General features: G+C 46.2%; 1 protein-coding gene across 2 annotated transcripts in view; it reads right to left on the bottom strand.

Moving 5' to 3' along the window:
• SIAH3 (siah E3 ubiquitin protein ligase family member 3) overlaps positions 1–4,766 on the bottom strand; it is a 42,488-nt gene extending 37,722 nt beyond the window's left edge. Inside the window, exon 1 of one of the 2 annotated variants that reach the window (XM_038155975.1) lies at positions 4,331–4,766. In XM_038155975.1, coding sequence (XP_038011903.1) covers positions 4,331–4,465 — 135 coding nt within the window. In that variant the 5' untranslated portion in view covers positions 4,466–4,766. The remainder of the gene's footprint in view (positions 1–4,330) is intronic. The other variant, XM_038155983.1, reaches the window with a different exon arrangement.
• Positions 4,767–15,472: the final 10,706 nt, after the last annotated feature.

Raw genomic sequence — 15,472 nt, 5'->3', positions numbered from 1 at the left:
AAAACTGGCTGAAAGACAGCTTGGATCCATAAACCATGTTAGGACCCTTTTAGAATATTAAGATTGAACTATTTTATCACCTTGTTTGAATTTTTTTTTTTTTTTTGTAATTCAACAAGTTTCGTGAAGTCCTACAGAGGTGGGGATTGGTGTTTTTTTACTACAGTAATGTAAACACAGTTTTTATTATTTAAAAGAGCAGTTTTCACACTCCCCAAAGACTTAAAAATTGTGTGTAAAAAGCTAGTAACTGCTTGAATGAAGATCTTTTTTACTCAGCCATATGCAGCATCTCATGAAGCATCAGCACCTGTCTGGAATGTGATTGCACTGCTGTCCCTTACCATGTGAGGCTGGCTATCAGGACAAGGACTGATGCTAAGGAGTGAAGATATGCCCCCAACTTCACCTTCTTTCCAGTTTGCAGTTCTGGGGGGAATTGTTACTGACAGGGGGCAAACGGACAGGAATTCACTGAGCCTCACCTCTGCGGGATCAGAAAACCCTGCCCATTTCTTCCATACAAATTGAGGACCTTCAAACTTTCCCTGCATGCTGGGACCTGCAGCCAGCAGCATAAGTGTTGCTCCTTTAATTGGAGGGACTTTGGCTTTGGAGGGAGCAGCTACTTGGCTAGAGAGCTCTGTTGACCAACTGTGCCTCTCCAAGGGAAGACGTCAGGTTGACCACATGCTTGAAAGAAGGCAGGTCACAAAGTAATGGATACAATATGATTGAGGACCAAGGTGACCTATAGAAGTGTGGTAAATAAGTGGTTTTCTCTGCTTGGCAAGTGAATTTTGATCCCAGCATAGCACTGTGCTGTGAGATGCTGCTATGTCTGGGAAAGCTTTGTAGGAGGACAAAGAGCAGAAAGTGGCAAGAAGGACAAAGGCTCCAAAACAAACACCCCCTCCCATTCATACTCCTGCCAAGCCGACAAAATAGAGGGGGACAGCTGCAAAATTGTCTTTCTTTCTTAGAGTCACCCATGTCTGCTTCTTGAGTGCAGCAAAAATAGCAGCAGATCAATAGAGGTGTCTGTACTGACACTTTTACCATCTTGCCCTTTAAGAAACACAGAAATGTTCATAAGCCTTCCCAATTAATGAGCTTTTCAGAGGGAAGAAATACAAGGGTTTCTCTCTGAGTGTGTGCTTCTCTACCAACCTCTGGATCTCTCCTAAAAGAAGAGGTAAGTGACAGGCTCTGGTTATTGTCAGAGGTCCAGACTGTGATGATGATGATGACAGCATTCTGGCATAACTTTACAGGAGTGCCCCTTTAGTCTAGCTGTGGGTCTGTGGTAGCAGAAGCCAGCCCAACCTTCCCTGGAGGGCACCAGGTCTCCTCTGCTGCTCAGTGAGTGCTTTCTGTGATGCCACATCTCTGACACACATACGTGATCACCAGCTACAGATCCTCCTGTGTGGGCTGAGTCCCACTACATCCCTGAGCACTCCCTTGGGTGGAAGGAGTGAAAATGGAGGTCCTGCAGCAATTGACTTTAATGAAGTTATGTGTGGTGGCACTGATTGAAGACCTGGCCCATGTGAAGGATGTCAATGTGCATAATCACACCAGAGTGTGATGCCTGTCATTTATCATTTGCACCAATCAACCAGGAGTCCCCTTGCAGCAGCGCTGTGGAGATACAGGATAAAGTAATCCCTTTGTAAAGGGCTTATGATTTTGGAGTAAGCACAAACATTTAAGTCTTGAAGAAAAAGGAGAGAAATGACATTGCTCCCAGCCCTTGTTTCCAAGCAGGTTTGTATTCATCAACTGCGAACCTTAATACAGTTTTCACTCCACTTGTCAATTGTTAAGATAGATTTGGGGACTGTCAACAAAATATTGCAGTTGAAAAGACCCAGCTAGAAATAATAGACTAAGAAACATCAAAGTAGTCATAATACTGTAAATCACCACAGAAAAATAACTTTGTCCCTTTCATATTTCTTGGTCCCTTAGATGCCTTTTGAGAGCAACAACAGCCTCCCTGTGCATCCCTGGGGGAGAAATGGTGACCCTGATCAGCAGGTTCACCTGGCTTCGCTCTGACACCAGCCTTTGGACAAGGTGCCTTGCTTGCCTGGAGCCAGCAGCCTCCAGTTGGCCCACAGGCTGCTATGGGTGAGCAATGTTTGTGTCATGCTGGGCATTGAGGGACCTGATCCCCACATCTCCTCTGGGTGCTGCCACAAAGTGGTGGTGATGCATTCCTTACGCAGCTGGAGGGAAGCTGAACAGCTGGGGAGCACATCAGAGCTGAAGCCCACCATATTTATGTGGCTGGTAATGAGCTGGGTAACCTGGAACACTTGCACAGCACGTTTCACTCTACACTCAGAGGGGTTTATCACAGCAGAGAGTTTCTCATCAGCTTGTTCATCTGAATGGTGTCTCAACAGGCTCCTGTGGAGACACCTGTGCCTTCGGGTTCCCAATGCAGCCTTATCAGGGGAGAAATTCCCACCCCAGTCAAGACAAGTCCTACTTGGGCTTCACTGACACACCAGACCTTTTCCTAGAGGGTCCTGTTTGTTTCCAAGAAAATTTGCTTCCAATGCCTGCATTCAAATCCTGCTACAGCAGGACTGAGATTGTTCATCTTTCTGCGGGGCTTTCAGTCTGAGCAGTGAAGAGCTTGGCCACTGTGGATTTTAGGAAAATGAAGTGCCCTATATGTTTAACACAGCTGCAGCTCCTATCGTAGCAAACCTGCAACTCGGCAGGACCCGAAAGGATAAACTTGGGTCTAGTCTTAAAGTAACGGTGGAGCAATAGTCACCCCCCTGAGTGCTTATGGGACCTTATCAGACAGTTCCACTGGCACTGAAATTGTGTTGGGACCTGTTGTGTGTTGAGAGCCTTTTTTTCTGTACGCTTAAAAAAAAAAAAAATTAAAATTATAGATGAAAGTAGCAGGAGACTGTCACATAAAAGGGCTGAGCACAGAAGAATTCACTGACAAAATCTCCCCGTGCACTTAGGAATGCAGCTACTTCTTCTACCCATTCAGACAACCAGAAGCTTTCAGATAATGACAGGGCTGTGTGTTTTTAAGTTATCTTGTGAGGAGCGTGGTGCCGGGAGAGGCGAGCCTGCACCCAAGCGGTTCAGCCCCGGGGAGTGCCTGCCCCAGCCGGCAGTGCTCAGAGCACAGCCTTACAGGAAAATCCTCCCGGGGCCGGCACCCTGCTAGAAACAATCTCCTTCTGCCTTAGCACAGCCTGAGACGGGAAAGATGACTGTGGGAAACATGCCCCTTTGGTTTTTTGTTTTTGGTTTGTTGTTGTTTTGTTTTTTTTTTTTTTTTTTTGTGAGGTGATGCTATTCTGAAGAGGGATTTACCCCATCAATGGACGTCCCAGGGACCAGGAGCTCGGGAAAGATGCTTCCTGCAACCCCTCCAGGTACCTCACAGAAACCCTTGCAGTGCCAAAAATAAGTTGTCCTGAATTAAATTAATTTCTAAGCTTGCTCCAGGATAGCGGAGCTACCTCACGAGTCAGGTCAGCAAGGACTTCTCACAAAACAGAAGACACTTCATTAAAGTTGGTCATTCACTAGTGTGATAAAGTAATTAAAGCCTCCTGATTGCTTTCTCCCCCTGCTGCTCCTTCTCTACTACAAACTTGAAGGCTCTGGTGTAGATGGAGCTGTTGACACTTTGTCAGTGAAAATTCAGAACTGTGCAACTAAAAGAAGTGTTTTTATGGGGACTATAAATAGTTTTGCATTAAAGCAGATGTATTCTCCTTCCTAAAATAGATTCACCTTGCAAACAGCTTAAGGACAGTTTCAGAGCCAGAGGAATGCCTGCAACTCCCCCCAGGAGACAGAAACAGCCGTTCTTCCCCTGAAAGAGCAAACGGCAGCAGAGGAGATCCCTCTACTGCCACCCCCCTCTTCCTGCTCTCCACTGCCTGGCAGCATCCCTCTGTGCTGGAGTGTCAGCCTGGGAGACCACACAGCATCCTTCGACTAGCAAGGGATGTTAATTCATCCAACTAACTTTCCCAATCATTTTCACTAAACGCTTGCAACATTCATGCTCATAGTGTGGGCGAAATGCATGAGGAAACTTTGGGGAGGGGGAGCCGCGACTTCCCACGATCTCTCGGAGCAGTGGGTTGCTTCTCCTTTGCTCCAAAGGGAATCGTGCATTCAGAGAATGCAAACGTCCTCTCTGCCAGGGTGCAATGTGTTAACGGCACTCTCTCCTTGCTGCCAGAGCATCATTTCATTCCCTGTGGAGAATCACGGGTGGCGGCGGTGGGGACGGCGAGGAGATGTTAGAAGAGAAAATATATTTTTAACTCACCTTGAGGCTGTGTGTTGGGTTGACGACGCAGACAAGTTGCCCAGCAGCTGAGAAAACCCTCTTTGCCTTGTAGTGCTGAAACCGCAGGTGAATAAGATCTAACACAGCCCCAAAGCACTGGGTGAAGAAAAGCATCACAACTTTTGGCGTTGCTGCTGCTGCTGCTGCTGCTGCTGCTCTTGCTGCTGCTGCTGCTGCTGGCAGTGGGCAGGGGAAGCAGCCGGGGAGCTCTGGAGTCCTTGAGCCCGGGGTGGGAGTGTAGTCGGCGAGAGCTGCTCTCCGGCACAGCTTAGCATGCCTTCATATTCATCATCAAAATAAGACGGGAAGAGGCTTGCAGCAGCGGGGCGGCCAATGGAAAGGACAGGAATGTTATCCTTGAGGTCCGGAGACAGCCAATAACAAATGCCTCCCCTCCAGAAACTCCCTGATGAATTGAGCCTGGTAGAGAATGTATTATTGAACATTACCATACATCAGCACATTGCATTTATCTTGTGATTACAGCCAGTCATACGTAAGGCTGTGGAGATATGCAGGCAAAATTGATTGCTTAACATCTCCATTTATTAATTGCCTTAATTTAACAAAGGAGTGCTCAGATAGCAAAGCTAAATGTAAGGCGTAGGGAAGAACCCCTCCAGTGAAACTGCCGGAAAGTAGCAAAAATAGGTTAAGCAGACTATGTTTTACTGAGGGAGAAAAATCAAATATGCAAAGAGAGTTACAGCTCCTTGCAGGGGTTAAGCAGAAGTAGAGCTTGCTACATAAATAGATTCTTACTGTCTGTGCCTTCACAGGCTTCAATTTGGATTTTCACTGCTCTGAAGTTTTCTAAATTTTATATCCTGCTACTTCACAAGAGTCCCAGCACACAAATAACATTTTCTCCATCATTGAAAATAGGAGAGGTCAGGTCTCAGGTCTGGTGTAACTTGGAATAACTCCATTTAAAAACAGCAATGTTTTTCTGATTTACACTTGCTGGTGGATCAGGTCCGTTGGACACAAAACATGGTAATTACTGGATGCTGGAACTATGGGAGCATTAAAAGGCACAGAGCATGCTTCTAAAAATAATGAAATATGTGATGCATGAGAGCACACACACACAGAGAAACTTGCACTGAGGGAAAAGTGGCTTTTAAATCAACAGAATAATTAAACATGCAGAAGGCTTTTCCTTGTCATTCATCTGCATATCAGTGAGCAGGAAATTACGAATTAGCCATTAGATAGTCCTAGGCATTAAAAAGGAATTAGGGAAGTGCAACGAAAATAAACATGCTTTTAGGTATTATTACCAGTGCGTATCTCTGTTGGTGGGCAGGGATCCTTCTCGAGCCATTGAGCCTCATTAAACTTGAGTCCCCATGACCGGGTTTTCTGGGAGGTGACTGAGCTGAAGCAGCTAAGGGAATCAGAAAGCACATTAATTTCATGGGACAATCCTGTGTGATATGTTGCTCTGCTTGTTAATAAATCAAAGAGAGTTAATTTAATTAGCTTTCTGCCAGAACTTCCTATCAGGGTACTATTTAGGCTTGCTAGCTAAGTACTCAGATGGCTTATTTAGCCTTGGTAATCCTTTTCCCCTTCAAAGCAGAACAGAGAAAAGTAGCTTTTCTTTCATTTTTTTTCTTCTTTTTAAAAGTGAGCCCCATGCTGGGGGTGAGGCTGCTGCTGTGGACAGAGCAGCCCTCGTACAGCACGGGAATTAGCCTGGGACTGTATTGTCACAACTGCCACTTCCTAAATCAATACTGCAATCCTGTCTCTGCCAGACTGCAGAGAGGCTGTGCATGGAAGAAAAAAAAGAAAAAAAAGAAAAAGACCTCAGTAGATAAATAAGTGAAAATTGTGAATGCTGGAACAGCTGATTACACAACCCCCAAAAAACGTTAAGGATGGAAGGAATATGTATCCCTCAGTTCCTAGAATTTGGTTGTAAATGAGAAAGAGATAATTTTTGCAGTGCTGAGTGACACTTTGAGAATATTTTCAGACAGACTTGAGGACAAGTGAATTAATTGATTTGCTTAAATGTATTCTTTCTCTCTCTGTTCCCAAAGTAACTGTGAGCCTCCAGCAAGTTATTATTTGTTTTTCCCTGATTTGTAGTTAGTAGCTGCACAAATCTTGATACCAGGAAATTTCAGTCTGCAAGTTACCAGTGCAAGTATTCTGCCATCAAAGCCATAAACGAGCTAAAGGTCCTTGCTGTTTACACTGGTTATTGCCACCTGAATCCCTTTTGAGATTTGAGAATATTTGAGATAATTTCTTTTTGACTATTGACTAAATGCCTAGACTTGGGGAGCACCACCATATCCATGGGCAGCAGAGATGGAACCCCCATCCCTGCAGTCCTGCTAACCTCAGGGCTCTGGGAATTCTGTGATCCATCCACCTTGAGACTCAGCTGCCTTCCAGGGTGGAGAGGAGAGGTATCCCTGATCCCACGGTCACACAGAATCATCTTCAACCTGAAAATGTGTTCTTGCCTCTGGGCTGGTATACAAAAAGTGTTGCTGTTCTCCAAAAAAGAGACCATGTTCAAAGATGAGTAAGGGACCTTTGCAGTTCCCAAATCCTGTGTGCATCTGTGCCTATCATACTTGCTATGTGTGACCTTCTGAGGAGCATCTGTCTGCCACCAATATTTGTGAGGAAGAGTGAAAATGAGCATTCAGTACATCTGAAGGTAACTGAATGCTCGTTCTTGCTTACATTCATGGTGGCACATCTGGAAAATATTTTACTGTCCATATTTTGTCCAAAGACTCCCACACAGCACCTGCTTACTGCATTTCAAAAATTCTAGCACCTGCTTGATGAGGGACCCTGCACCAACCAAGACACAGCTGCTGGCTGTGCAAGCAACTTGTCTTGAAAAGGATCAACAGCATCATCTGGCATGTGGGTGTGGATCCAGTTCTTTCTTCTGTTTTCACATACAGAGGCTCTGGACCAGCATAACTCCATTAATTTGAGCTCATGGTGGTCTCACCCAGGATTGGGAATCCAAGAGCTGCTGACTCACCTGGTCTCACACCATGGAGCAGGTCCTTATGTCATTATTTAGCTGTATGGATGCAGCCAGAGAGAGGGGAAATGAGTTCACCTGCAAGGGGCGTTTGGTGAACCCCATTTCACTGCTGGCTGCAAATTTCTGGTGACTGCAGCTGTTACTTCCAAGATGGTTAATTCTGTAGCAGACAAGTAGGAAGTGGCAGAAGTCCCTGAGCTAAACCTCCATTAGGATCCAGATTTTTCCAAATTAGCAGCTCAAGTGGCATCACTGCAACATGCATGGGATTATAATGCTCTAAACACTGAGCTGCTGCTGCAGCTGCGTCAGGCTTGCACAGTAATAGGATCAGCCAGACACAAAAATCAACCACAGCAGCAATAGCTGTCCAGTTTTTCAGTCCAAGCTGCCAAGGTGAAAGGAGAATCCTCCTGGGAAACCTCAGGTGTCCAGGCACTGTGTGACTTGGCAGGATCATAGCCTGGGAGATGGGTTGCTCTGTCCAAACCCAACATGAGATTTTTGGTTTCAACCAGATTTGTTTGTTTTTCTGACTGGGCACTTTTGGGAGTCACCTTCCTACATGCTGCTTCATAGCCATAGGGGAAACCTAGCCTGCCACATTACCAACATTAGTCTTTATCCCAAAAACAGGAGAGCAGATGCTGTTTGGGGCAATCACGAGTGTACATTCAGGCCCCTCTCCAGCCTGTCCATGTTTCTGAGTGCTGGTAGGATTTCTGGCAAGGCTGGCTGATGCAGGACGTTCTGTGGCTACACGCTTTTTATTTCCATGAGAAAGGAACCAGGCCAATCTGACCTGCCACCTGGCTGTGACATCAGGCAGTTTTCTGCATCCTTTGGATCCAAACAATGTACAAAGCTTCATGTGCTCTCCTGGCTCTCACAGCAGATTTTGAAGAGAGGTTTTTGTGCTGTTATCCTTTTCCTGTGTTGTCTTTTAGGCAAGAACGTACGAAAAGTCTCACTAGGCCAGTGCAACGATCCCTCCAGCCCAGCACCCTGTCCTCTGCAGTGACTATAGGAGATGCCATTTTGAGTTGACTTGTGGATAAGGATCACCACCTGCTGTCCATTCTCCTAGCATTCCCTAAGCACCTACAGCTGTCATCTTAGGGCATTGGAGGGCACATCCATGAGGAATCAGAGCCTTTTAGAAACAGCAACAACTTTTACAACTTGAACAAGAGTTTCAGCCCTCCAGCCTGGCCTCTGTAAAGCATGTGTGAGTTCACACTGCTTTGTGCTTTGATTGGAGCCCATTCTTTCCAAAAAGTCTGGCTTTGAAGATTCTCCTGAAGGAGACCAGGAAGACCAGTGGCATCTCCTGCTAAGTTCTTCCAAAGATTATGTATCTTTACCACTAGCAATTTTTATTATATTTTCAGTCTGAATTATTTTCCTACATGAGCTTCTGACTTCAGAAAGTCATTGTGCTTTCCTTCACTGAGCTGGGGCAGTCTCTGCCATCACAGATTTCTGCATGTGAAGACCCAGTTTTTGCCCAAAACCTCCTCCACCAAACCCAATAGACATGTAGTGTTTCCTTTGCAAAGCACCCTTCTTGCCCAAGGTCAGGTCAATCTTGCAGCTTCTCTGTGTATTTTCTCTACCTCCTCCTCCTCTTCCTCCCCCTTCTCCTGTCTTCTCGAACCCGATCTTCTTCTCACCATCAATGACTACAGAAGCAAAGAGACATCACGGTGCTCTGGTTACAAGCATGACCTGTCCACTATTGGGGTCTCCATTCCACTCCTCCACTTCGCTTGCAGGGCAGGTTTAACACCAGTGCAACTACAAGGAAGCCAGAGCTGCCTGCGGTCATGGAGGAGAATCACAGGTCTACCCAAAAAATGCAGGGAGGTACTCCCTCCTCTCATCTTATTGGGCAACTACAGTGATGGCAGGTGAGAATATAAGCAGATTTTCTTTTTCTCCTATTTAATGATTATCTGTCTTTTTTTCAAAAGCAAAGAAGTGTTGTCAGAAGTTGTTTGCTTTACCAAAGTTCTTGATCAGAAATCCATTTTGACTACATTCATTGATATAGGCGATAGCTGCACTGGAACTGTACACATGCTTTAAGCAGAAATTGATCCTAAATGTCTCAACAGTTTGGTTTTTTTTTTTTTCAGAAGAACAGCTTTCATTGGGCAAGAACTATCAAAAGCAGCTTTTTAAGCAGTTAAATAACATGCTAGTTAAGATATCAGTGATAAATGCCACAGACAATCTTTCAAAACTTGGGAGAAAACAGAATTTGCTGAACTGTAACCAATTTTACAATTCTGACGTTTTCCCAGTGTTTCCTGAGTGTTGCCTTTCTGCTTCCTCTGGGCAGCTCACCTTCAACCGTGCATGGTCATTGCCCTCAGAGCTGCTTTGCAACGCTGCAATCCAACACCATCATGGCAGTAAGTGGGGATGTACGCTGCCATTTTTTTACACACTTGAGCCATGTCTCCCCCATCTGTCACAAAGCAAAAGTCATTTCTGTACCCCCTGGCCACCTGCAGAGCATTGTCACTGCACAGCTGCTGAGCTGGTCTCTTTCCTGGTTATCTTCCCTTCAGAAGAGACTTAAATTTCTCGCTGGTATTGGAGGGCACTGATGTGGCAAGATGTGTTTTTCTTTTATTCCTTTCAAAGCCATCCTTCCTATTTTCTACATGAGTTTTCTAGTTCTTGGGTCAAGAGGGAAACTCTTCATTTCTCCTTGGGGTACATCTGCTGCCGAGGGAAAAATGTTGCTGCTTCTACCATCTTAATTTTGTCCTTTCACACAGCTGCATTAGGTATTCTCTGCCTTCCTCTGCTGGCTTATTAACGGAGGAGTTTATGGCAGTATCTCATGCCACTTCTCTGCAAATGTTATACCCGAGAGAGCATCTCCTTTAACTCTCACCAGCAAGCCAGCAGCTCAATAAAGGCACTTCACATTTTCATGCTGTTACTCGATAAAGTAACTGCTATCATTTCCTATTCATAGTGGTTGCCTGGTGCCCAAATTACCATAAAGACCTATTGCTTTCAATTGCCAGCCTAACAGTGCCCACTGGAGACTTCTGCTGCCCCGGGCCACACCGGCTGGGTGGATGGACCGTGTCTGCCTCCGTCGCCCAACGTTGGAGAGAAGAAGCTCCTGGAGCCAGAAGGGATGCACGGAGGAGGCTCCTTTTCCTGCTGACAGCATGAGCAACAGCTTTTTCAGAGGCCGCCTCCACCTCTGAGGAGGTTTTAAGGGATGAAAAGCTTTCCTGTGGCTGGGAGGTCTGCCTGAGAGGCTGTCTCTGCCCTCTCTTCACTCCCAGAGCTGTGCTGAGCCAGGGGAAGTGGCAGTTGGTGATGCAGGCTGGTGGCAGCTGTGCTGCTGCCCTTTAATCTTCTCCGTGTGCTCTCAGCTCCAGTGCTGGTGTGCAATCAGGATGCTGGGGGCCTCCCTAGGAGCCTGCCAGAGTCCCAGTGGGCTTTTTTCAGTCCAGCTGCTTTAGAACAGACACAGAGACACACGCACAGGGATGTGCAAAAGAACGGATAGGTAGCAGGAAGGAGACAGACTCGCTGCGCTCATGTCAAATGGTGAGGAGATTTTTGGGGCAGCAGAGGAGCCCTGGTGAACCAGGTACTGCTGCTCCTGACTCCCCTGCCAAGGAGGAGGGCATGGAGGAAGGGGTGGAGGTCTGTATCCAAACAACTCAGCAAGAAAGAATGAAGTCCCTGCTCTCATGGGTCACAAGAACGATAAATTATTCAGGGTGGGAATGGTTGGACAAGTGTCTGAATTTCAGACCCCTTCTCTAAATTTCCAATCACTTTTCATAAGAGTTTCTGGGACAGATTAGAGCAGCATCTTCCATTGTAGTCTCGGTGATACCAGGGGCCACCTTCACTATCTGAGCGCCTCACCAGTTCCTGTCAGCCAAAGGCTCACAGATCCCACAGATGACCACTGGCCAAGAGGCACATGTAGCCTTTCCAAATCTGTATTTAGTCATTTGAAAAATGTGCCTGCCAAAGCCAGTGTTTCTGAGGCACTGCTGCAAAGCTCAATTAGCTAATGGCACAGAGACTGGGGAGTGATGAGGATGAGAGGCAGTATCCAGTGCCAAGTGCTGTTAAGATGATTACCATGTCCCAGCTTGTCACCAGAGGCGCCCGTCCTGCATGAGCTACACCCAGGAACAGCTGGCTTGGAATGTGTCCTTTCACATCTGCACAAGTACCAAAAGGCATCCTGGCAGCTGGTGGCATTTTTCCAGCCTGCAGATAGCTTAGGTTGAGCCCATCGAGGTCAGAGATAGTGCAGGGACTCATCTGCCCAGAAGCTGTACACAAAAATATATGCTGAAGAGGAAGGGCCTCACCTGGAGGACCCGATCCTTTTCCTGTGCTCGTATGTGGTGCTCTCATGACACCAGTGGCATTTGTAGACAGGTATCTGATGGCAAAACTTCACTCTTAGACTATTTATTTCAACCTCAGGGTAATCTCAGGAAGAAAAAATGAGGTGGCTCCCCTCTGTTTCAGTCCTCCCTGAAACAAATCCTGGGGCTGTCCTTCAGCTCAGTATACCCTTGTGATTATGCTGAATGAAGTGGAGATGAAGCAGACCAGTGATTGTCATCTCCAGGTGCCCAGGGCAGTGAAAGCCCCCCAGCTCCCTCTGGGCTACGTTCTGCAGGGACTGTGTCTCCCTGTGCCCTGGATTAGCATCTCACAAGTCAGACACAGGCTGAGGTGTCCAGGTTCTGCGTCACACAGCCCATCTGGCCTTGGATAAGGTGGCAAATACCACAGCGAGAAATGCTGGGTAGGGTTTTCCAAATATGACTTCTTTTTAGCTCTTGTTTGCATCCCAGGTAGAAGAGCAATGCTGTGCCGTGTTTTAGGTGTGGCTGGAGTCATGGACAAGGCAAAGGATACTGGTAAAGCAGAGGAGAGGGGCAAAAGGTGAGAGTCAGGGGGGCAGGACTTCTGCCTATAAATAATTCACTTTCCTTTTGTGGTAGAAGGAGATATATCTGAAGTTATTAACCTTGGTTATAAACCCTTAATTCACTATTTCCGTGGAGCAAGACAGCACGACTTCCATTCGTGCTGGTGGGCATGTCACCCAGGGTCCCTCTGGGCAGGTAATTCCTCGCCATTATAGGCTTTCAACAGTGCTTGAAGTAAATTTAAAATATGTAGCACTGGAAATGACAACAACCAAATGAATACTTGCAGCCACATCACATTTCTGGCTTCCCTGGGGAGAGCAGTTTCAATACTGACAGTGTTGCCTGTTTTGGGGCACAGCCACATGACAGACCTTATTGCTTTTCTTCCTGTGTTTGTAAATGTAACTAAATTAATTTGATTTATGTAGTCAATAAACAGGTGCTTCTGCCCCATGCTCTCAGACACAATTGTCAAGTGGACTGTTCCTGCAGCCACTTCTCCACCAATAATAACAATGTCTTTTAGTGAAAAATAATAATTTTAAGGGGCAATGGTCCTAATTGCATAATGTCTTTATGGAGGCTCTGTTTTCCAGAGAACAACTAATGTTTTTCACGACGAGATCAGTTATCATCCCTGGGGATACAGCCACCTCCTTCCTGGAATGCTTTTCATGCTGGAGGACGCTCACCGAAACCAAGAGCAATATTGTCAGCACAAATCCCAGCTGACGCCACGCGTTCCTGGCTGTGATACAGCCAACTCCCGAGGGGCGAGCAGAGCCTGACCTTGGGCAGCCAGCAGAGACCAAGGCTGAAAGCTTCCAGCCTGGGACATGACTCTGCTGCTTTACTCTGGGGGGAAAATTCCCAGAGCCTGCTCTCCATGGTTTTTCCAGCAAAGTGACTACTTTGAGTGAAACGTCTTGATGCGGAAGCATCCCTCTGCTGGCAGGAATAGCTGAGGGAGTCTTCCCAGTGTGATTTGTGTGCAGTAGCACTGGGACTAAAACTGTGTGTGCTGATCCTCATGGCACACCACACTCGGGCAGTAATTCAAAGCCTGGTTTCCTTTGGGGGCTCAGCGTTTCAGCTGCTTTTTGACATTTCTTACCAGGAGTCTCAGCCCTCAGTAAAACTGGGCATCCAGATGGCTCAACACAAAACCCTAAAGCAAGTTTTCAAGACCATCCTGACTATATCTTGACCTATTACTAGAAAATAAGCAGCTCCTGCAGATGTCTTGCTAGTAATTAGCCAGCAGACACCAAACTGCTCCTCCTCAAGCCCTTCCACCACTGCCACTTTCCCACTGAGCTGTCGCCCTCAATCAAGGAAAGCCCCAGTGAGCAGATGAGCCCTGACCTCCGGCCTTGAGGCCTCCATGCTCCGGCTCAGGGGGCCTCAGGAGACTTCCTTCCAGAATGCTCATTGGTTTACATTTTAAATGGCAATTTAAAAACCATGATACAGCTAACACTGAAAACACGACTTGTTTGAAAGCAATCCCTGTCACACAGCATAACAATGGCATGCCTCAGGGTTTGCCTTTTTTTTTTTTTTTTTTTTTGTTTAATGTAAAGATATCAAATGATCAGCTGACTCTCCTGGTGTTATTTCACCTCTCCATATGAAGCAAGACCATCAGACACACTTTTCTTAATTACTCAGCAATCCCACTGAGATTCATTTATCTCCAAGGTTAAAATATGCCAGGCATTTAAAGTACAAACCAAATGATTGTATTAAAAGTTTGCCAGAAGGAGTATCAGCCTTTTACGGGTGTAAACTTCCCTGTTTGAATGATTCAGAAAGGTGGCTGTGATATATTCAGTTTAATTATTTCTTTCGATGGCTTTATAAATGTCTTCTGTACTATCTACAAGCAGTGTACATCTCAATTATATATGACATGTTTGTTTTTAACCTAAAGCAAATCAATAAAGGGACTCCACTTTTTATTTAATCTTGCTGTTGGATGGCTGCACACAACCTAAAACCCCATGAATATAAGTTGAATCATAAAAATCCAAACAGCTACTTAACAAAGCATAAAAAATAGATGCCAAGTCTTTGTTTTTTGGAATTAGGCTATAAACCATGCCCCTGCATCTGAAATGCAAAGTAGCAGAACTGGAGGAAAAGGCATGAAGCAGCATCTTCTGGCATGGTGGCTCTGAATCGAAGTCCAAGAGGAGTCATCCTGCCTCGGAGAACACCTACCAGCAGTCCTGGCCCATGGCCTATCATAAGAAAGGAGGAGCTGGGACAAACTGTAGTCTCAAAGTTCAGATTGGAAAATTCTTTTCCTCGAATTTTTATTTTTCAAATTTTTTTAAATCCCAGTATCATTTAGACCCTGATCCAATGTGCAGCCCGGGGGTTGCCACCTTGCCTGCATTTCTGCTGTGTCTGCTGAGGGTGAGATGTTCCAGTGCACAAGCACAAGTGGGACGAAGTCATGAGGGAGGACCTCATTCCTCTGGTGATCTTGGCTCCTGAAGACATTTCCTTTCAGCAAAGAAAATAAGCACACTTTTGTTCCTCAAAAACACCACTGGGGGAGGCTTGGCCATCCTGTGTCTCTTGGCCCTTTGGTGCCTGGCTGAGCCTGCCTGGAGCTGAAGCCCTTCAGCAGGAGGTCAGAGGTGTGGGCTTGGGGCCAGCATGGTCACATCCCTATGGCAAAATTTGGCACAGAGCGAGTCTTGGTGCTCCAGGGTGAGGCAGGGGTGGGAGGTACCCAGGGCACCCTAATCTCACCTGCAGGGGCACTCAGACCACCCATGGGTGTCCTCAAGCCCCCTGGGAAATCCAGCCTCTCCCAGACTGCGCATTTTTCACAATCATCACAGTCCCGTTCATCTCCTACGGCCAGTCTTGGAGTGGTGATCTCTTCTCTCCTGTTGCTTGTCTGGGTGTGGCCACACCCAGGGGTGAGATGGGCTTCTCTACCTCAAAGGCCAGGGCAAGGAAAGTGGGGGAGGAGATACGCAGCACCCAGATTCATTCACACTTATCAGCTCTTGCTGGTATTACTGGTGTATTACATTTCCATCATGAGAATGGTGAGCAAAGAAAAGAACTTAAATGGCTTTTGATTCTTGTACATCTAATTTTCTACTGTTTGCAGATCCCATCAACTAATTT

This window comes from Motacilla alba, chromosome 1, assembly GCF_015832195.1.
Source record: "Motacilla alba alba isolate MOTALB_02 chromosome 1, Motacilla_alba_V1.0_pri, whole genome shotgun sequence".
NCBI lineage: Eukaryota > Metazoa > Chordata > Aves > Passeriformes > Motacillidae > Motacilla > Motacilla alba.
This window is presented reverse-complemented; position numbering and strand designations above follow the sequence as displayed.